At 66.1% G+C, this 19,838-nt stretch overlaps 4 protein-coding genes across 6 annotated transcripts; 3 read left to right on the top strand and 1 right to left on the bottom strand.

Moving 5' to 3' along the window:
• Positions 1–911: 911 nt before the first annotated feature.
• On the top strand, positions 912–6,337 carry SLC34A3 (solute carrier family 34 member 3). 3 transcript variants are annotated; one of them, XM_065928006.1, is made up of 14 exons: positions 912–939; positions 1,290–1,373; positions 1,593–1,716; positions 1,959–2,048; positions 2,417–2,545; positions 2,626–2,769; positions 2,838–2,949; positions 3,038–3,233; positions 3,428–3,517; positions 3,595–3,682; positions 3,779–3,946; positions 4,024–4,140; positions 4,488–4,612; positions 5,766–6,337. In XM_065928006.1, exons 3-14 carry the CDS (start codon positions 1,632–1,634, stop codon positions 6,228–6,230), a joined length of 1,809 nt encoding a protein of 602 aa, XP_065784078.1. In that variant the 5' UTR covers positions 912–939; positions 1,290–1,373; positions 1,593–1,631; the 3' UTR covers positions 6,231–6,337. The 3 variants fall into 3 exon arrangements, with proteins under 3 accessions (XP_065784078.1, XP_065784075.1, XP_065784076.1); XM_065928004.1 differs by lacking the exon at positions 912–939 and having other exon boundaries at positions 1,361–1,499; XM_065928003.1 differs by lacking the exon at positions 912–939 and having other exon boundaries at positions 949–1,499; positions 1,907–2,545.
• Positions 6,338–10,175: 3,838 nt separating this feature from the next.
• On the top strand, positions 10,176–12,618 carry TUBB4B (tubulin beta 4B class IVb). The gene is made up of 4 exons (XM_065928001.1): positions 10,176–10,332; positions 10,593–10,701; positions 10,778–10,888; positions 11,415–12,618. Exons 1-4 carry the CDS (start codon positions 10,276–10,278, stop codon positions 12,473–12,475), a joined length of 1,338 nt encoding a protein of 445 aa, XP_065784073.1. The 5' UTR covers positions 10,176–10,275; the 3' UTR covers positions 12,476–12,618.
• Positions 12,611–16,129, bottom strand: CIMIP2A (ciliary microtubule inner protein 2A). Its single transcript, XM_065928002.1, has 7 exons — positions 16,074–16,129; positions 14,293–14,507; positions 13,943–14,205; positions 13,721–13,847; positions 13,436–13,530; positions 13,044–13,161; positions 12,611–12,699 (listed from the first exon to the last, which is right to left on the bottom strand). The coding sequence occupies exons 1-7, from the start codon at positions 16,127–16,129 to the stop codon at positions 12,611–12,613; spliced, it is 963 nt and encodes a 320-aa protein (XP_065784074.1).
• A 1,906-nt stretch (positions 16,130–18,035) lies between these two features.
• Positions 18,036–19,399, top strand: STPG3 (sperm-tail PG-rich repeat containing 3). The gene is made up of 6 exons (XM_065927071.1): positions 18,036–18,142; positions 18,232–18,386; positions 18,490–18,624; positions 18,718–18,806; positions 18,886–19,180; positions 19,266–19,399. Exons 1-6 carry the CDS (start codon positions 18,036–18,038, stop codon positions 19,397–19,399), a joined length of 915 nt encoding a protein of 304 aa, XP_065783143.1.
• Positions 19,400–19,838: the final 439 nt, after the last annotated feature.

The following is a 19,838-nucleotide window of genomic DNA, read 5'->3' as shown; positions in this document are numbered from 1 at the left end:
CACCCCCGCGCAGGAAGAAGGGGCTGTCGCTCAGGACCCCTGGAAGGGCCGAGGGGCCCGCCCCAGCCGTGGGGGGCAGGATGGGAGGGACGGGTCAAAGAATGTGCTGAGAGGACACTCGGAAGCTTCCTCCTTCCCGGGGACAAAGTCCCCCCGGCACCGGCGGTTGGTGGACAACAGGCAGGAGCTCGAGACACCAGCCAGCCGGGGCGGGGCTGGCCCCCGCGGGACCGCTCACCCTCCCTGTATCCCTGGAGCGGGAAGGGGTCCGACTCCAGAAAGGCACCCGTGAGTGAGGGGGCCGGATTCAGCTGGGGAGAGAGCCGGGTGGGCTCGGGCGCTAGGCTGAGCAGCAGTGTGGCCTGGGGCGGGCCCTCCCGGGTGGGCCCTCCCACTTGCAGAAGAAGTTATGACACCTGTGACTGTGACCGTTGCTGGTCACCTCTGGGGCTGCGCCACTTGGGAGCTCTGCCAGGCCCAGCCCTGAACTGGATGACCTCGGGGGTTGCTGCCCTCTCCACCCACCTGGCGCAAAGAGCACCTTCTGGCCATGTGACCATGGCAAGACAGGCACGAGAAGGCCTGCAGAGATGAGGGCAGACTTCCTGAGGGGTCTCCAGGCCAGCCGGCCAGCGTGCCAGCATCCTGCCTGCCGCAGGCGGCCAGCATGCAGCATCCTGTCGTGTCCCTCAGACGTCCACGTGCGGGAGCCCAGCTCTGGGGGCCAGCTGCCCAGTCCCGCTCACCCCCCGGGTGACGGTGGGGCCTGGAAGAGGCAGGCACCCAGGGCTGGGACAGTACCCCTGGGGGGCCCTGGCTCCTGGGTAAACATTAATGGGCTCAGTACACAGCAGGTCATGTGTGCGCCCAGCGGATCTTTGACCTGCAGCTGCTCTCAGCCCGTCTCCTCCCCGAAGGTGCCCCTCACTGCCCACACAGGTAGGAGCTTCTAGGACCAGGCGGGGGCCCAGGACACTGGGGTCAGGGCTGGGTGACCTCCGGGCCCAGGCCTTAGCGCCCCCCTCACTCTCCAGCAGCTGAGGTTGAGAGACCAGCTTGGGGGCAGCCAGAGAGAGAGGTTACCGCAGGCTCCCCAGGACCCGGGCCCTGGGGGCTCCAGGCCCAGCAGGCTGAGGAAGGAGCCTTGAGGCGGGGTGGGGCGTCAAGCCCCTTGTCCTGCTCCCCATCACTGGGAGTGGGCCCTTATCAAGTGGAGACGTTGCTGTTTGGTATCCAATGCCAAAGTCTAAGCTGTGACCATCTGCAGTGGCCTCTATGACACCCGATAGGAGACGCCCCGGAGTCCCGACCACTTCCGGCTACACCCTAGCACCTGGGTCACCCACCAGCCCTCCTTCCAGCCAGAACCAGCGGCGAGCCAGGGCTCCCTCCACCCTGTCCCCTTAAACCGGACTGCGCTCGCCTGACAGCCACCTGGGGTCACTGTAGCCATCCCCCTGTGGACGGAGGAAGGGGGAGACCACTGAGACCAACAGCAGGTGGGAAGGGGGGCCGGTGGGAAGGTCTCGGGCCAGGGCACCCCAAGAGCTGGCAGGCAGGGGGCAACGTTGAACTGCCCTTCTCCCTGGCAGATCTGGGTTTGGGCCTGGGTCTGTTCCTGCCTGAAATCCATGCCGCATCCCCTCACCGGTGGCCCGGCCCCTCCCGCCCCTCTGGACACAGTTGGCCTGGTGGACCAGAGGCTGGGAAATGCAGGTACCAGAAACCCAGGTTCCCAACCTCCACCGGCGTCCCTGCCCACCCACCTGGCCCCTGACCCATCGCTCTGGGGAAGCTGGGAGAAGGGTACCAGCCCGTCCCCAGGAGAGCCCACAGGCCAGATCCCTCCTTCCCGCTCCCGTCCCTCACCCCAAGCCCCTGTGCTGCGGCCTCCCCCCACCTGAAGGTGTCCAGGAAACAGCTAGGTCCCTGGCCCTAGCTGACCCCAACCCCTACAGAGATCTCTGGTTCTGCCTCCATCCTGGAAGACAGAGACATGGACCCCTGGGCCCTCCCTCAGCTGAAAGACACCGGCCAGTCCTGCAAAGGTATGTTCGGAGGCAGCGGGCAGCTGGTCCAACGCGGCTCCACCTCGCCGGGTGTGTCTGGAGAGGGTTCTCGGGGAGAGAGCGAGTAGGGGCTTTGCTCCAAGAGGCCACATGGAGACGCACCGCGGACCCCAGCCAGGGCACCCGGTCCTTCAGCGGGACTGCTGCCCACCACACCGGCCCTCCTCCTCCGTCCTGTGGGCAGTTAGGCTCCCGGGAGACCCCAGAGGGCTGTCGGCCTGAGCATTCTGCCAAGGGACAGAGAAGGGGCGTCGGGGCCCTGTCCTGGGAAGGGGGAGAAAAGGGGTCTGGGAGGAGTGCACGGGAGGGCGGGACCCGCCAAGGACGGCCCTGCCCGGTGTCCTCAGAGCTCAGCACGGCCGGCAGGGTGCTGCGGGTGCTCGTCGGCTTCCTCAAGGCCTGCGGGCTCCTGGGCGGCCTCTACCTCTTCATCTGCTCCCTGGACATCCTCAGCTCCGCCTTCCAGCTGCTAAGCAGTGAGTGACCCACCAGGTGGCTGCGGGCTGGTGGCCAGCCCGCCCTCCCCAGCCTCAGGATACCTGTCTCCTGGGCGCAGGCAAAGTAACCGGAGACATCTTCAAGGATAACGTGGTGCTGTCCAACCCCGTGGCCGGACTGGTCATTGGCGTGCTGGTCACGGTCCTGGTGCAGAGCTCCAGCACGTCCTCCTCCATCGTGGTCAGCATGGTGGCCTCCAAGTGTGAGTGCCCCTCCCCTCCCGGGATGGTGGGGGGGTGGGGGCGGCTGGCTGACGCAGCGCCCCCACAGTGCTGACCGTCCGGGCCTCTGTGCCCATCATCATGGGTGTCAACGTGGGCACATCCTTCACCAGCACCCTGGTCTCGATGGCACAGTCGGGGGACCGGGACGAGTTTCGGAGGTGAGCGGGGTAAGGGGCGGACAGGGGCCTGGGTGGCAGTACAGGTGGTGGCCGAGACCGGCACCCAGCTGCCTCTGTGTGACCCCAGGGCCTTCGGCGGCTCAGCCGTGCATGGCATCTTCAACTGGCTCACCGCGCTGGTCCTGCTGCCGCTGGAGAGTGCCGCAGCCCCCCTGGAGAGGCTCAGTGTGCTGATCCTGGGCGCTGCCAGCCTGCAGCCCGGGGGGCATGCACCCGACATCCTCAAGGTGCTGACCCGGCCGCTCACACACCTCATCGCGCAGGTGAGGCTGCTGGCTCCTTTCCGGCAGGACCCACAGGCCAGGGCCTGGCTGGGAGGGCTTTGCTGGGGAGACGGGTCTGGGCCCGGGGTCGGGTGGGGCAAGAGAGGGGTCCAGCACGGTGGACTGGCTGCAGTCCTCCGAGCCCCAGGCCAGTCCTGAAGGACCGACGCCAGACCCGGATCCTCTGTCCCCAGCTGGACGCTGATGTCCTTAGGGGCACCACCACGGGCAACACCACCAACCGGAGCCTTATCAAGCGATGGTGCGGCACCAGGGAGCAGACGGTGAGGGGCCTCTGACCCCTGAACCCCACCCCGCCTACTCTGAGCCCATTCTGAGCCCCACCGCCTTGCCTTCCCAGACCGCAGGGAACAGCAGCCACTGCGGAGCGGCGGCGGGGGGCCCCTGCCCTGGGAAGAACGGCTCTGCGTCTGAGGAGCCCTTGCCCTGTGAGGCCCGGCCCCGCGCGACCCCCGCCCCCGCCGCCCCGCGCGCCCCCGCCGGCCCCCGCCGCCCGCGGCTCACCTGCCCCTGCCCCGCCCCAGGCCGCCACCTGTTCGCGGGCACGGCGCTCACGGACCTGGCCGTGGGCCTCATCCTGCTGGCCGCCTCCCTGCTCGTGCTCTGCTCCTGCCTCGTCCTCATCGTCAAGCTGCTCAACTCCACGCTGCGGGGCCGCGTCGCCCAGGCCGTGAGGACGGTCATCAACGCCGGTGCGGAGGGACGCGGGGCCGCCGCCGGGGTGGGGGCGGGGAAGCGGGGCTCGGGGTCACCGGCTCTTGCTCCGCAGACTTCCCCCGCCCGTTTGGCTGGCTCAGCGGGTACCTGGCCATCCTCGTGGGCGCCGGCCTGACCTTCGTGCTCCAGAGCAGCAGCGTCTTCACCTCGGCCATCGTGCCGCTCATAGGTGAGCAGAGCCCTCGGCACCTGGGGGCGTGGCTCAGGGCCCGTGATGACCCCCAGCTCCCCCAGGGGTCGGGGTGGTCAGCCTGGAGCGAGCGTACCCTCTCTTCCCAGGCGGGGGGTGGGTGGGCTCAGAGCCCGTGATGACCCCTGGCTCCCCCAGGGGACGGGGTGGTCAGCCTGGAGCGAGCGTACCCTCTCTTCCCGGGCAGGGGGTGGGTGGACTCAGGGCCCGTGGTGACCCCTGGCTCCCCCAGGGGACGGGGTGGTCAGCCTGGAGCGAGTGTACCCTCTCTTCCCGGGTGGGGGGTGGATGGGCTCAGGGCCCGTGATGACCCGCGGCTCCCCCAGGGGTCGGGGTGATCAGCCTGGAGCGAGCGTACCCTCTCTTCCTGGGTTCCAACACTGGCACCACCGCCACGGCCCTGCTGGCCGCTTTGGCCAGCCCCTCCGACAGGCTGCTCAGCGCCGTCCAGGTACCGCCCCCCCGCACCCTCCCGGGCCGGCAGGCCCCCTCCACTCCCAACTCGGGCATGGGGCTTCCGCTCTGGGTCAGTCCCCCTCCTGTCCGGTCCTGTAGGCTGGCGGTGGGACGGGTATTTTGGGGCCTCAGGCCCTGGTTCTTCTGGACTCCACCTCTGGCTGCCCACTCAAGCCCACAGCCTCACCTCCTGGGACCCCAAGGGCCCTGTGGGACTTCTCGGGGTCCCAGGCCTTCCCCTCTTCCCCTGCAACCTCGTCATTTCCAGGACCCTGTAGCCCCAGGCGTTCCTCCCAATTCCAGCTGGCGGCTCTCCTGAGGGACCGCTGTGGCCTCAAGCCCCTCCATCTCATCACCTCTGGGATGCCCCCCACACCCAGTGGCCTAAACGGCACAGGTCCCCACTTGGACGACGCCCCATCTCCCTCCGCACACCCCTACCCAGTCCCAATTCTGCCTCCAGGACGCCTCCTGCCAGCCCCCCAGCTCTGAGCCCCACGCCCAGTCCCATTCAGTCCCCCTGATTCTCTCCAGATTGCCCCTTGGGCCCCACTGCCTCCATCCCAGCTACACCCTGTTAGGTGCAGCTCTGGAAAGCCTGGGTCTCACTGGACTGCTGCCCCCGAGAAGAGATGAACCCCAGCGCTCCCAACGCCCACCTGCTCTCTTGCCTCGGCTCTGTCTCTGTCCATTTAGAACCTCCCAGTGCAGGGCCCTGACCCCTTCCTCCAGGAAGCTCTCCGGACTGCACCCACCACAGCGGCTCCTCGACTTCTCCAGCAAACCCCTGGAGAGAATTGTGTTCCCCAGAACCTGGGGCTGGGTGGCTAAGCCCACTGAGGGATGAGCATGAGTGGGGTCGCTGTGGATGAAGCATCGGCAAGCGAAGCCAGCTCAGGGGAAGGTGGGACCCACGGGGCCGACAGACACGTAGTTACCACATGGCGATGCCGTACTAAGCTCCTGACCCTCAGGGCACTGTGGGGTGTGGGAAGAGCATGCCCACCACAGCTGGCCAGAATTTGCCCTCCCAGCTGGCCAACTCAGACAGACCTGGACGCCTCCCCTTTCTGCCAGGATGGGGAGGGGTGAGCCTCGCATGGAGCCCAGGCTCCTGAGTCCTGCCCGCCCTCCCGCCCTCCCTCCAGGTCGCGCTCATCCACTTCTTCTTCAACCTGGTGGGCATCCTGCTGTGGTACGTCGTGCCCATCCTCCGGCTGCCCATCCCGCTGGCCAAGCACTTTGGGAACCTGACCGCCAGCTACCGCTGGGTGGCCATCGCCTACCTGCTGCTCTGCTTCCTGCTGCTGCCGCTGGCCGCCTTCGGGCTCTCCCTGGCGGGGGTCGCAGTGCTGGCTGCGGTCGGCGGGCCCCTGGTAGCGCTGGTGCTCCTCGTTGCCCTGGTCACCGTCCTGCAGCGGCACCGGCCGGCCTGGCTGCCCCGCCGCCTGCGCTCCTGGGCCTGGCTACCCCCCTGGCTCCGCTCTCTGGAGCCCTGGGACCGCCTGGTGAGATGCTGCTGCCCCTGCCAGGCCTGCAGCCCCCCTCAGGCTGCGTCCAAGGAGGCCCACTGCTATGAGAACCCCCAGGTTCTGGCCTCCCAGCAGTTGTGAAGGGTGGACGCCCCCCGCCCCATTGACCTCTGGCGGCCCTGGGGGGTCCCAGTAGCTTCGGGCTTGAGTCACCTGGGGCGCCTTCTTTGCAAATAAAAAAAGCCTGTACCCAGGTGTGGGCGGTCTTCTCTCCCCAATTGCGGGCAGCATGGGGAGGGCCCCCCTCGACCCCCAACTTCCCCCCACCCCGCCTCTGCCCGGTAGGGAGTGGGGGTGGGGCAGTGCCTTTGCCGCCACCCAGCGGACACTCGGGGGCCAGCGCCAGGTCCGAGTAGGAGCTGGAAGTCCCCGGAGGTACGGCCAAACAGCCGACCCCGACGCTCGAGCTGACTGTCTCCGTGGCCGCTGGCGGCAGAAGGCCCTGAGTGCGGCCGATCCAGAGCGTGGAGACTCCCCGCAGCAAGAGGCTCGGGGTCCAGGGAGGCTGGACGCGGCCGAGGCCTTCCCTGTCGGTACAGGGAGGGAGGGCGGACGCGCGCGCAGCTCGGGCGCCCTCCAGCCCCAGTCGGCGGTCGGCCTGGAGGGCGTCACGTGGCCGCTGCGGGCCCCAAATTCCGCAGGTGCGTCGCAGAGTGGGGACCCGGTGAGGACCAGGTGGCCCCGAGACGTCCCGCTCCCCCGCGTCCCCGCTCTCCTCCCGCGGCATGGCGCCCGCCGCTGCGGGGGTGGGGGCGCGGGGCCGGCGGGCCAGTGCGCGGTTACCCATGTCCGCCGGCCTGCACCGGGGCGGCCAGGGGCGCCACCCCGCCGACCTGGGCAGAGCAGGTGCTCAGTGCCCCCACCCCGGGGAGTGGGTCCTGCCCGCCACGCCCGGCGTCGCTTGCCCCTGGAGGCCGCACCTACGTAAAACATCTCTGGGCCAGGTGCCCACCCGTTGGTGGCTCCCCTCCCCCTCCCCCTGCCCCTCCTGGCTGCGTTTTCACATAGGAAGGCTTTTGTCTGGAGCCCGGCGCTGGTAACCGGACACCCCTCCGGTTCAGGGCTGCCCCCAACACCTGCCGGACCCTGTGCCTCCGCAGCCCTGAGAGGAGAGCGTGGGCGGATGCAGCCTCTCCTCCAGAACCCTGGCACCTTGGGGCGCCCACGTGCAGACTGCTGGGCAGCTCTGACCTGGGGAGGGCTGGAGGCGGGTTGCGTTGCCTGCTTTCTTGGTTTACAGCTGCAACCGGTGACTGCCTTCTGATCCAGGGATGGGGGCCACATTCCTTCCTCGCTCCCCAGGTGTGCCTAGCCAAACCCGGTGGGGGGACAGGTGTGAATGGCCAGGAAGATGAGACGGGGACCCCAGAACCAATTACCGTCCACAATGGCGGCCTCTCATTCATTCTCAGGTTCTCACAGACTCCCCTCCCCGTGTCCCCCAGCCCCTCTCAGCTCCCCGTGTCTCCTGTCCTCCCAACAAGCTTCTAGATCTCCCAGGCCTGGGGCTCACCCCGGCCTCCGAAGGAGCTAGCCACCTGCTCTGAGACCCACAAGGGGCCTCGTGGAGACAAGACCCCTGAGGCAGGTCCATGTACCTGTTCTCGGCTTCCCCCCACTCTGTGACTCCAGGACACACCTGCCCTTCTGACATCAGCCTGACTCCCATGGACGTCCCTCAGGAGGGGCTGGGCCTGGCTGTTTTCCCAGGGACAAGGGGCGGGGCTCCCCCTCCCCGTGGTGGGAAGGCAGTGAGAGGGGAAGCAAGTACCTCTCCTTCCGGGGGCGGGTGAGGCCGCCCACAAAGGCTGACTGCTGGGTCCTTTGAGGCCGTGAACCCCTGTCTGCCTGCTGCTCCCGCCTGGCGGTAATGCAGCCTCCCACTGGGACCATGGCCACCGGTAAACAGAGCTGTCGTTGAGGACGCCTTCAACAGCTGCAGGCTCAGGCGGGAGGGCCAGGCGCCGGCACTCCCACAGCCCCTGCCCACTCTGCCCTGCGTCCCACTGGGCCATAGATCCCCCCTGGGCCCGGGCCTCCCCCCAGCCTGGACCCGGTGGCTCACCGAGCCCACCTCCAGCCTGCGGCAGGAACACCCTTGGTTAAGGGTGGGGACCTGCAGGGCCGCCCCCGCCACAGGCCCTGTGCAGCAGTGCCGACGGTGGTCCTTGGCTGAGGGCCACCGGGAGTCCTCTGCCTGTTCCCAGGCAGTGTCCACTTTGGAAGGGCAAGGGGGACAACCTGGTGCCACGAGGGCCCCTGAGGCTCTCGCCTGGGTGGGTGACACAACTGTTTTGTTAGCTGCAAAGTAGGGGTGCCACGCTGAGCTCCTGGCCCTGTGGGCACTGGTCACAGGAAGCAGAGACTTCTGCCAGTGGGGATCTCAGCCCAGGGTAGGGGGCGAGGAGGGAAGGCTCTGACAAACATTTCAAAGGGCCCCAACTCACTGGCTCACTTGGAGCAAAGTCTGAACTTTTCCCTCTCTTGCTGATTTGTGACGACTCAGTGCTGCAAGACCCTGGAGCCTCCCTGCTGCAGTGCCAGGGCCTCACAGGCCTGCTTGGGCAGCTAAGATACTTTGCGGGGCACTGTGAGAACCCTAGATACCAGGCAGGGACCCTGTACACCCGATACGCCACTGCCTGTGGCCAGCACCAGCTGGGCCCACCTTCCTGAACTGGTGTTGGGGAAGCGGCTGGTCCCCTAGGCCCTTCTGGGACTATTACTTTGACATGCTGACTCACCCTCCAGGTCAGGTTCAGGACTGCAGCAGCAGACCACTCAGGGTATGGAAAGACTCTTCCCTATGCCAGTGCGCTACTTCCCAACAATTTCATCCCCAGATTAAGCATACCGTGAAGTGCCCTAACGCTGCAGCACGCCAGGAAACGGCGGTGTCATGAAGTACACGGTGAAGAGCAAGCACAATCTCTCTAGGTAGAAATGACCAGGTATTGCCCACAGATGTTGTGGGCTGGGGAGCAAAGGAGGGTAAGAACATCGCTGAGAAAACCAGAATCTAGAGAGGACCCGTGGCCACAGCGAGAGACTGTCCATGGCGGACATTACGAAAATATAATGCAATGGTACTGTTTTTAAAATGATTAATTAAAAGTGTCACTACATGCAAGCTGCTTTTTTAATAAATTTTTTTTCTCCAAACAAAATTCAAGGAAAAGTACAAGCATTTGTTCAGCCAGGTGTACCGATCTGTGGTTGCCCAGAGGCCTGGGCGCGGCCCTCGTGTCTCCACGCAGCTCTGTGCGCTCCTGGGGCCAAGGCACCAAGGCAACGGGCGCCAGGCCAGCGCGGTCTCCACAACAAGCCGCTGCCGGGCAGGGCCCCGTCCTGCCCCGCCCGCCCCGCGCCCACCTCTCTCCGGCCGGGCGCCGCGGCCCCACGCGCTCGCCCACCTGCCCACGACCCGTGCGGGCCTGAGGAACGAAGAGGGGGGCAGGCGGCCCCAAGGCCTCCAAAGCTCAGGGGGCAGGCCCGGCGCCGCCGCCCCTCGGCCCCGTGTCCCCTCGGGCGTCCGTGTGAACGGCCCTGCGCCCCTCCCCCGCTCCAAGACCCCGCAAGAAGAACCCGGCCGCCCTCGAAAAGGCGCACGGCGAGGCCCGGGCGCGCGCGAGGGCCACGGGGCGCGCCCCGCCCCCCGGCCCCGGGCTCGGCCGGCCCCCGCAGCGCCCCGCCCGCGCCGGGCCCCGCGGCTCTGCGGCGGTTACCAGGACGCCGGCCCCGCCAGCCAATAGCGGTAGGCTGTCGGCGTGCTCTGCGGAGCCGGCCAATGGGAGCACAAATCAATCATTTGAAACAGCCAATGGTCAGAACACCGCAGAGCGAGGGGGGGGACTTGGATAGGGAGCGCAGAGGCCGCGACGGACCAATAAATGGCGAGCGGCGTCGGGAAGGGGGGCGCCGGGCGGCTCGATTGATGGGGCTGTAGCCAATCAAACGAGGCCGCCTGCCAGCCTCGCTCCGGACGCCCAATAAGAGGCTGGTGGGGGCGGGCGCGGCGGGTATATAAGCGCCAGCGCAGCGTCGGTTGTAGAACTCTGCGCGCCCGCATTTCGGCTTTCGCTCCCGTCTCTCCTCCGCAGCCGCCCCTGCTGCCGCCGCCGCCGCCATGAGGGAGATCGTACACCTGCAGGCCGGCCAGTGCGGCAACCAGATCGGCGCCAAGGTGAGCGGGGACGTCTGGGCCGGCGCGGGTCCTCCGGGCGGGGCGAGCTGGCGGCGGGAAAGATGGCGGCATCCGGCGGGCGTCGCCCCCGCATTGCGGCGCCGGAACCGGGGTCGAGGCAGCTGGCAGCGACTGGGGTCCGTGGGGACGGCCGGGCGGCGGGGGAAGGGAGGGCCGCGCCGCGCCGTCCGGGGCGGGGCCGGCTCCGGGCACCTCCGGCGTGACTCAGCCCCGGACCGGCCCGCCCGCGTCTCCCGCAGTTTTGGGAGGTGATCAGCGACGAGCATGGCATCGATCCTACCGGCACCTACCATGGGGACAGCGACTTGCAACTGGAGCGAATCAACGTGTACTACAACGAGGCCACCGGTGAGACCCCGCGCCCCTTCCCCACCCCCCTGCCGCCCCGCGGCCCTACCCTCGCTGACTCCCTCCCGCCCCGCAGGTGGCAAGTATGTGCCCCGCGCCGTGCTCGTGGACCTGGAGCCGGGCACCATGGACTCTGTGCGCTCGGGGCCCTTTGGGCAGATTTTCAGGCCGGACAACTTCGTCTTCGGTGAGCCGCGGATCGGGGTGGGTGGCGGCTGATAGCCAGGACGGCGCAAAGGTCAGGAGGGGCCCAAGGTCGCCATCTTCAGGATTCGCAGAGCCGAGGTTCAGATCTACTCTGTATGCTCAGTAGAAGCTGGGTTCCAGGACGCCCTCCTCCCCTCTAGAGTCACTCAATCCCCTCACCTAAAGCGGCTTTGCCGAGAAGGCCCAGCTGTCTGCCTGCCGGGAAGGAGCAGGCAGATGTAATCTCCATGCCGGGAAGGCTGAGCTGGAGGCAGTGGCAGCTCTTCTGTTCTTGGGAGTTGGCAGAGGCTGCCCGTGGGAGGGGCTGGTTTGTTGTTTAACTATGTTAGCTTACCATCTTGGTGTTTCGTCGGGTACGTTTTTATCTTAACAGTTAGGGGGCCCGTCTGCTGTACCTGCAGGGTGGGTTTTGGGTGTTAACCTCCCGCTGTGTCGTTTGGCCTTTGTGGCACCAGTGGTGACCACATGCCTGGCTGAAGAGCAACCGGCTGCCCTCTCTCTTGCAGGTCAGAGTGGCGCCGGGAACAACTGGGCCAAGGGGCACTACACGGAAGGTGCAGAGCTTGTTGACTCAGTGCTGGATGTCGTGAGGAAGGAGGCGGAGAGCTGTGACTGCCTGCAGGGCTTCCAGCTGACCCACTCCTTGGGCGGGGGGACTGGGTCTGGGATGGGCACCCTTCTCATCAGCAAGATCCGGGAGGAGTATCCAGACAGGATCATGAACACCTTCAGCGTGGTCCCGTCGCCCAAGGTGTCAGACACCGTCGTGGAGCCCTACAACGCCACTCTCTCGGTCCACCAGCTTGTAGAGAACACAGATGAGACCTACTGCATCGATAATGAGGCGCTGTACGACATCTGCTTCAGAACCCTGAAGCTGACCACCCCCACCTACGGTGACCTGAACCACCTGGTGTCAGCCACCATGAGTGGGGTCACCACCTGCCTGCGCTTCCCAGGCCAGCTCAATGCTGACCTGCGGAAGCTGGCTGTCAACATGGTCCCCTTCCCCCGCCTGCACTTTTTCATGCCCGGTTTCGCCCCGCTGACCAGCCGGGGCAGCCAGCAGTACCGGGCGCTGACGGTGCCCGAGCTGACCCAGCAGATGTTTGATGCCAAGAACATGATGGCCGCGTGCGACCCGCGCCACGGCCGCTACCTGACCGTGGCTGCCGTCTTCCGGGGCCGCATGTCCATGAAGGAGGTGGACGAGCAGATGCTTAATGTGCAGAACAAGAACAGCAGCTACTTCGTGGAGTGGATCCCCAACAACGTGAAGACGGCCGTGTGCGACATCCCGCCCCGCGGCCTGAAGATGTCGGCCACCTTCATCGGCAACAGCACGGCCATCCAGGAGCTGTTCAAGCGCATCTCGGAGCAGTTCACGGCCATGTTCCGGCGCAAGGCCTTCCTACACTGGTACACGGGCGAGGGCATGGACGAGATGGAGTTCACCGAGGCCGAGAGCAACATGAACGACCTGGTGTCCGAGTACCAGCAGTACCAGGACGCCACGGCCGAGGAGGAGGGCGAGTTCGAGGAGGAGGCCGAGGAGGAGGTGGCCTAGAGCCGCCGGAGCCGGGAGGCCGAGGCCGTGGGAACTCTTTATTCACTCACAGCCGCTCTGGTAGTCTGTCTCACTGTGTGTGTGCTTTCCTGTCCTGACATCACGTTCTGTACAGCCGCCACCATTAAAGCGTTTTCATAGTGTCTGGCTGCGCCTCTCCAGTTCCTTCCCATAGGCCTTGCGGGTGCTGTTGCCGAAGGTCAGTGCGTAGTTGTCCTGCATGGCTGTGAGGGGCAACGCTGCTGCTGAGCCCCTGGGCTCACTGCACGTACGGGGGACGCGGGGCTGCGGCAGGGGCAGGGGCTTGCGAGCATGCAGGCTTGGGAGCTGCGGGCTGCCTCCCGGAGGTGGGCCCAGCCTGTGCACCACAAACCCCCAGGAGGCCGGCGAGGTCTGGAGGCACTGGGCCTCTTGGCTTTTAGTCAGGGCTGTCGGGCGAGCCCCTTCCACACTGGGGAAGGGGGCACTGAGGGAACCTTGGCTGAGGTTCGGCCTGACTGAGAGGGCCCCACCCCCGGCCCTGGCCAACGGTGGCCTGTCGCTTCTAAGAGGAGCCCGCGGCACTCACATGGTATGAAGCCCATGTAGAAAGGTATCAGGCCCTGGCTTCTGTAGATAGTGTTGCTGGGCCAGTGTGTTCGGGGCAGCTTCTCACCCAGGGCACAGATGGGATTTCTGAGCAGAAACTGATGAAATAGGCAGGTTGCTGCTGCCATGTCCTGCCTCCCCCAGCTGGAACCCACGAGCAGAGTGTCCCGGGGGGTTCAAGGCTGGCATTTTGGGAAGTGAGTGGCTCAGGGGTCTTCCCTCCCCATGACACTCCAGACCTGGGAGCCAAGGCCTAGTCAGAAGGATATGACGGGGCAGGAAGGGGATAGCCTCTTTGGGCCGGCAGAGCTTCCTCCAGGGGAGCCAGAGGGTGGAGACGGCCTTGCTCACCCAGGGGTGGTGTTCACACACCTGGCTCTTGTCGAACTCGTCCATGGCCTGTGTGACCCCATCGCGATAATTCATCCCCATCACGCAGGCAAACCGAGGGACAAAGCCTGCGTAACCTGGGGAGGGAGGAGGTCAGGGTCCCCTGCAGGTCCCCACTTTCTCCCAGGGGTGTCAGGGCAGTGCGTGTGGGCTCCAACCCCTTCCGGAAGAGGAGTGGGCCTTCAGAGTGCCCACCCTTGGGAAGGGCCCAAGGGCAGCCTACTCACTTGCTCTCCCCACTGGGCCCTTGGTGGGGAGGGCACGCACCAGAGATGGCTTTGCGCTGGATCAGGTTGGGGTGGTCCAGCTGGGGCAGCCTGTGGAACCTGCCCACGTCGAGTGTCTCCTGCCAGTGGGCGAGGGGTGGGGACCGGTCCCTCCTGCAGTGGTACAGCTGAAGTAGGGAGGCGCAGGTCACTGCCCAGCCCCTGCCCAGGTCTGGCTGGGGTGGGGCCTGGGGCCCGTGTTCCCAGGGCGACCCTCAGTTACCTGGTACTGCCCGGGGGCCTCGCAGGCAGGGGTGGTGCTCTTCCAGGCCTCTTCCCCGAGTGCCAACCGCAACCCCGGGTGTCCAAGGTCCCTGGAGTCCCCCTTCCTGCCCGGAGGGCAGGGGGCGTAGGGGGGATAGGGCATGAAGCCTGCAGGCAGTGGTTCTTGCCTGGATACATTCTCACCCCCCAGGGACCCCTGGGCATCCACCTCCTGGGGTGGGAACCGGCCCAGCATCTCAAAGTTCTTGTAGGGCTTCAGACCTGTGTAGACAGGGCAGACGTGAGCCACAGCAGGCAGAAGGGCACCTGGGGCGTGGCAGGGCCAGGGTGGGGGGGCAGGTGGCTTACCAGTGTAGTGGGGTATGTAGGGCTCGATCAGGTCACGGCAGGGCACACAAGGTGGCTTGGGCTTGCTGAAGTCCTGGATGAACTTGGGCTTGGCGATGGGGGCCAGCACGGAGCAGGGGCTCTTCCGCACACTGGGGTCTGTGAGCAGCTGTGCCGTGGTGCGCCCGTAGGTGTCGCCCACCTGATAGCGCAGCTGCGGGTAGAAGCCGGCATAGCTGCAGGCGAGAGGGCGAGGCAGGGCCCCACAGGCAGGTGTGGGTCTGGGCTGCTGGCTGCAGGCGAGAGCCTTCGCCTGCCTGCAGAGCGGGGTCACGGCAGCCCCGCCATCTGGGGCTGCTGGGGCTTGAGCGGGCAGCTCAGGCCAAGCGCCGAGAACAGGCCTGGCCCGTGGCGGGGGAGCTGCGTCGTCCTCCCCACCAGCCGGTGCCAACAAGGGGCTGGAAGAGGAGAGAAGAGGGAGCTCTGCCTCCCGAAGCATCACAGGGAGGCGGCGGGCTGGGCCTTGGGCTGAGGCACAGGGGAGCCGGCGGGATACTAGGAAGGTGTGGGGGACGCTGCCGGTGGGGTAGGTTCAGGTCTGTGGGGAAGTGGCGTGGGCGCCCCGGCTAAGCCCCGAGGAGTGGCCTGTGTCGCAGCAAGGAGTGTGCACTGTTTTCTTGTTAAAACCTGCCCGGTGGTACAGTGCAAGGGAGACGGGCTCAACCCCTGGTCTGGGAAGATTCCACATGCCACAGAGCAACCAAGGCCGTTGTAGTAGCGCCCACAACCGCCGAGCCTGCCTGCTGCAACTCCTGAAGCCTCTGCACCTCGAGCCTGTGCTCCGCCAGACACCACTGCGCTAGAGGCCGAGCACCGTGAAGGGCAGCCTCGGCTCGCCACGGCTAGGGAGAGCCGTGCACAAAGACCCAGCGCAGCCGGGGTCATATAAAACGCAATCTATTAAAAAACTGCTCAAGCGAATGCAGCTTTGTTAGTCAACCAGCTGAGTGAGGCTGAGGCTGAAGGTCAGGGCCTCTTCAGTGTCACCAGAGTTGGTTCTGCTCTTACTAACCTTTTTATGCATGTGGTCTGAGTGTGTGTCAGTGTGCACACACGCTGTGAGGCCCATTTCTGTTCATTTTTGGTCACGCTGTGTGGCAGGCAGGATCCTCGTTCCCCGACCAGGGATCGAACCTGTGCCGCCTGCACAGTGTCTTAACCGTTGGACCCCCAGAGAAGTCCCCGTTTCTGTTTTTGACGTGGGGACACCTAGCAAGGCGGCCTGAAGGCCATGCCCATCAGTTCACTCCAGGTGCTTATCTCATCTTTATTCTTTGATTTTATTTTTTCATGTTTTGGGGGCACAAGTCACGCAAGGTCTTAGTCTCCGGGGCCAGGGACCGAATCCTTGCTCCCAGCGGTGGAAGCGGAGAGTCTAATCCCTGGACCGCCAGGGCTGTCCCAGCTCAGCTCTTCTTCAAAGCGGGACGCACTCTGGAGGGAGAGGCCAGCGCCCCCCACTGTCGCGTCCCTGCTCTCTGCTCCCGCAGACGTGCGGACCAGGGCTGCACCGGCAGGGTGGGCCGGCCAGGCCCCTGCAAACCTGCCCCTGCCCTCCTGACTGGCCCGCGGCCTCACCCCGCTCCCCAGGCACCCCGGTTCCCGGCTCCTGCCCAAGAGCCCCCTGCTCTGGCCTCAGCTTCCTGGAGACCCAGCTCTGGGGTCCCCTCACCCCTCACGGCCCTGGTCATGCTCCGCCGCCCCCGGGGACCCCAGGCCTGCCCCAGGGCTGTGGCGCTTACCCAGGGATGTAGTGAGGTTCTGGCGAGAAAAGGTTGTGCTTCTGAGTGGCTGTCATCGCACCTCAGCTCTGTGGGGCTGCCTCCAGCCGCGCCCGCGCCAGCCTCCTTCCCAGAAAGGAGCCCTGTTGCCTGGCAACCATTGTGAGGAGGCCTGACTGCCGGCTGCCCTGCCCACACCTGGGAGCCCTCCCACCTCGCGGCGGGGCCACAGGCTGGGAGCATCACACCGGGGACCTAGCACTTGGAGAACAGGAACCCCAGAGGCAGCCCCGCAGGGCAGCGAGGAGCAGGCCTGGGCCAGGACGCTTGCAACGCACGGGAGGCTGGGAGCCCAGTGAAAAGCAGCCGCTCGGGGTAAGGCTAAGGGAGCCCCCCGCCCCAGCCCCTCCTCAGACACGAGGCGCAGGCCACTCTGAAGGCACGAGGTGCAGCAAGTGAGCCTCCTGAGGCCCGGAGCCTCTGGGACTCTGTCCTCGAGGGTCTTTGCCCTGGAGCTGGCATTGCTGTCATAAGTCACTAAGTCACGTCTAAATCATTGCGACCCCACGGACTGTAGCCCAGAGGCCCCTCTGTCCATGGAATTCCCCAGGCAAGAAGATTGGAGTGGGTTGCCATTTCCTTCTCCAAGGGGTCTTCCCGACCGAGGGATCGAACCCACGTCTCTTATCTGTCACTATTTTCCATTTAAAACAAATCCTGATTTTTTTTTTTTTTTTTTGGTGTAGGGAGGACTTTCTAAGCATAAAAACGAAGAAAGGTAGCATAAAGGGGACAGTCAGCAGGTTCAAGCACATGTCAAAAAACAGTATAATCAATACTAAGAGACTGATGCCAGACTGGGGGAAGTGTCTGCAACAAGTGTCGTGTGCAGATAGGATATCAGCAGAAACAAGCTCATAAAGCAAACCTAGGAGAAGGTAACACCCAGTAGAAAAGCACGTGAAACGTGCCCAGTCAGTGAGAGCCGAGCCTCGGTTAAACCAGTGAGGACGCTGGCGGCCTGACGCGCCTCCCCAGCACAGAGACCACCTCTCATGTGGGGACCTGCGGTTTCGCCGAGCGCAGGTGTGCGTGTCATCTGCCGCGGCAGGGTTCGTCCTGCGAACCCAAGCTGCTCCCCGGGGAGCGACCCAGGAGCAGGCCCCTTGCCCTGATTAAAGGTGCATTTCCTCAAGCGAGTTGCTACTGACAGGAGCGCCTGGCAGGCCCGGCGGCGCCGGATGGGAGGGCCTTGGAGAGGGAGAGATGGGTGGGTGAGCGTAGGGGACAGGACATCCTTGGCTGTGCTGCCCGGGTGAGGCCAAGGCCAGGGCAGGGGCTGGTCGCCTCCGGAAGGCACTGCGGGGGCCTGGCACCCACCCGGACTCCCGTTCACCCAGCCTCATCGTGCCTTCGTGTTTCAGCCTCACAGCCCCCGTGTCTGTGATGATGTCCACCTCTGCGCGCCCCAGAGGACAGTGCCCCCAGCCTCACCTGAGCCGCCAGGCCTGCCTCCCCCTCCTCTGGGGAGTCCCCTCCGCCCTCCCCCGTGTCTCCTTCAGCTGGCCCTGTAGGCTCAGCAGCCCACAGCCCCTGCTCCCTTCTCCACCTTCTGCCAGGGCCTTAGTCCTTCCTGAGCGCTACTAGAGTGGACCCTAGGGCCCTGGGAGACCCGAAAGTCCAGGAGATCGGAAGGGCTGGGACAAGAAAGGGGAGGAGGGAGGAAGGGCAGTGGGGAGTCGAGAGTCACAGGGGCCTCCCTGGGGCCTGCTGGGGCCTGCTGGGGGCCTGCTGGGGGCCTCTTGGGGGCCTGCTGGGCATGGCTGATCCCAGGGCAACCCACCTCTCGGACCAGGGGAGGGGCGCTTCGGGGCTGGACAGTGCGTCCCAGGGAGTCCCTGGCAACGGGGGGACCCATGTCCAGTCAGTGAGGTCACAGACCCCTGTGATGCCCCTAGGGGAGGGGAGCCAGAGACCCTGATAATGAATTTTGACCAGAAGGCGGTGAAATTCCGGGCAAGTTTTCACATCAATGGAGGCAGACACTGGACCCATGGCTCCCTGAAGCAGAAGTCACCTGTGACTTCCCAGTAATGCCCGTGCGGTGGGCTGGCTGGGGGGCAGCAGCCAGGGGCGGCCCTCCGGCCGGGTGGATGGTGGCTGCTCATGTCTCTCGCAGGCTTCATGCTGCTGGGCCGTCGTCAGGCCTGGAACCAGCGCTGGGGGCCTCCTGGGGGGAGATGTGGCCCCCAGCGGTGCAGGAGCTCCAGGTGGGGCTCAGGACGCAAACCAGCCCCCTCCAGGAGCCCCTTACTCGGAACCTGAGGGAGCTGTGTGAGTGAGGGCTCAGGCTCCCCAGCCCCGGGCCGGTCGGGGGAGCAGGCAGGGGTGGGCAGGGGCTGCTGGGAGGACCCAGACCCAGGGCTTGTTCCGCCAGTGCTGGAGCAACGCCCTCCCATCATGACCGACCTGCATGTTCCCGGCCCCACCAAGTACCAGGTGCCAGACGCGTCGGTGAGAGAGTCCTCCCCACACCCCCACTTCACCATCGGCCGCAGGCACCCCACCCACGGTGCGTGCCCCTCCCCGCACCCCCACCGCCTGCCCTCTCACCTGGAGAGGGGCCCTGGCCACCGGCACCCCTGTGACCCTGTCCCCACTGCAGAGGGTGGTGGTCGCAGGGCGTGGCAGACTGTGTGGTTCCAGAGTGAAAGCCCCTTCACTCAGAAAGCTGACTTCAATCAAGAGCAGAAGGTGGGGGCCAGCCCGGCAGGTCCTGGGCAGGGTGGGCCAACCCGAGGGGCGGGCCTGCAGCAGCCGCATCTCCCCACAGTGGCCATCGCCTGCAGACTACCAGCTGCCCAGCCCGCCTGCGGGCCCAGCCTTCAGCTTCAGGGGCCGCCCTGCCTCCAGGCCACCTGAGGCCCGAGCCCGCCAGGGGGTGCTGCAGGCTTGGGGCACAGGACCCCGGGCCCAGCCCCTCCTGCAGGCCCCTCCGCCCACAGGGGACAAGACGGGCCCTGGCCCCAGCACCTACAACATCCTTCCCGGCTGCCGTCTGAAGGGCCCGTGCCCACCCGCCTTCTCCATGGGCCGCTCGCCCCTGCTGGCCTCCTGGGTGGGCTCCTGTAAGGGGGTGCAGGCGGGGGGCGGGAGGGCTGGGCCTGGCCAGCACAGGTGGGCACGGTGACTGCACCCGCCTCCCCTCTGCAGCCTGCACCCCAGGCCCGGCCGCCTACAACGTGGAGGACCGCTACAGGTCACGGCTCCCCTCGGCACCCGGGGTGGTCATCCAAGGTGTGCGGAGGCCCAAGCGCCACGACACTGGCCCATTCTGTGCGCTCTAGAGCCCGCGGGGTGCGCCCAGCCTGCCGGGTTAGCACATGAAACCCCGCCCCCGGGGGCCTTGCTGAGCCTCCCTCTGGAACTCAGTGCCCCCCGGCCTGGCCTTCTGCCTCTGAGCCCCTCTGATCCACCCTCCCGACCAGCGAGCCCCTCTGAGCTGCGGACGAGGCGGGCCCACCCCCTCGCTATATACCGAGGTGCTGCTGGTTCGTCCGAGTTCTGTGTGCTTGCTGACCGCTGGCCCTCCCCCCGAGCCGTCCTGCAGACGTGGCCTGCGGCTGACCTGTCACGTCTGCTGTGCCCTGGCCAGGCTCTCTTCTCTAGGGTGGCTGGGGTGGCAGCCTGAGCCTGCCTGGCCTGGTGCAGGGTGGGATGGGGCCCTGTGGGCTGTGCGAATGCCCCCACCTAGCTGTGCCAGCCAGTGGAGGGGTCCAGCTGCCA

The sequence above is a fragment of the Muntiacus reevesi genome, chromosome 3, assembly GCF_963930625.1.
Source record: "Muntiacus reevesi chromosome 3, mMunRee1.1, whole genome shotgun sequence".
Taxonomy (NCBI): domain Eukaryota; kingdom Metazoa; phylum Chordata; class Mammalia; order Artiodactyla; family Cervidae; genus Muntiacus; species Muntiacus reevesi.
Note: the sequence above shows the minus strand (reverse complement) of the source record. Positions and strands in the feature narration are given on the sequence as shown.

Excerpts from the sequence above, each read along its gene's own strand:
- STPG3 (XM_065927071.1), top strand. The coding sequence starts at position 18,036 with ATGAATTTTGACCAGAAGGCGGTGAAATTCCGGGCAAGTTTTCACATC. Across the intron at positions 18,143-18,231 it reads AAGTCACCTGTGACTTCCCA|GCTTCATGCTGCTGGGCCGT; the intron begins GTAATGCCCGTG and ends TGTCTCTCGCAG. Across the intron at positions 18,387-18,489 it reads TCGGAACCTGAGGGAGCTGT|TGCTGGAGCAACGCCCTCCC; the intron begins GTGAGTGAGGGC and ends TTGTTCCGCCAG.
- SLC34A3 (XM_065928003.1), top strand. The coding sequence starts at position 1,632 with ATGCCGCATCCCCTCACCGGTGGCCCGGCCCCTCCCGCCCCTCTGGAC. Across the intron at positions 2,546-2,625 it reads CGCCTTCCAGCTGCTAAGCA|GCAAAGTAACCGGAGACATC; the intron begins GTGAGTGACCCA and ends TCCTGGGCGCAG. Across the intron at positions 3,683-3,778 it reads GTCTGAGGAGCCCTTGCCCT|GCCGCCACCTGTTCGCGGGC; the intron begins GTGAGGCCCGGC and ends GCCCCGCCCCAG.
- CIMIP2A (XM_065928002.1), bottom strand. The coding sequence starts at position 16,129 with ATGACAGCCACTCAGAAGCACAACCTTTTCTCGCCAGAACCTCACTAC. Across the intron at positions 14,206-14,292 it reads CTACATACCCCACTACACTG|GTCTGAAGCCCTACAAGAAC; the intron begins GTAAGCCACCTG and ends CTGTCTACACAG. Across the intron at positions 13,848-13,942 it reads AGGCCCCCGGGCAGTACCAG|CTGTACCACTGCAGGAGGGA; the intron begins GTAACTGAGGGT and ends TCCCTACTTCAG.
- TUBB4B (XM_065928001.1), top strand. The coding sequence starts at position 10,276 with ATGAGGGAGATCGTACACCTGCAGGCCGGCCAGTGCGGCAACCAGATC. Across the intron at positions 10,333-10,592 it reads GCAACCAGATCGGCGCCAAG|TTTTGGGAGGTGATCAGCGA; the intron begins GTGAGCGGGGAC and ends CGTCTCCCGCAG. Across the intron at positions 10,889-11,414 it reads GCCGGACAACTTCGTCTTCG|GTCAGAGTGGCGCCGGGAAC; the intron begins GTGAGCCGCGGA and ends TCTCTCTTGCAG.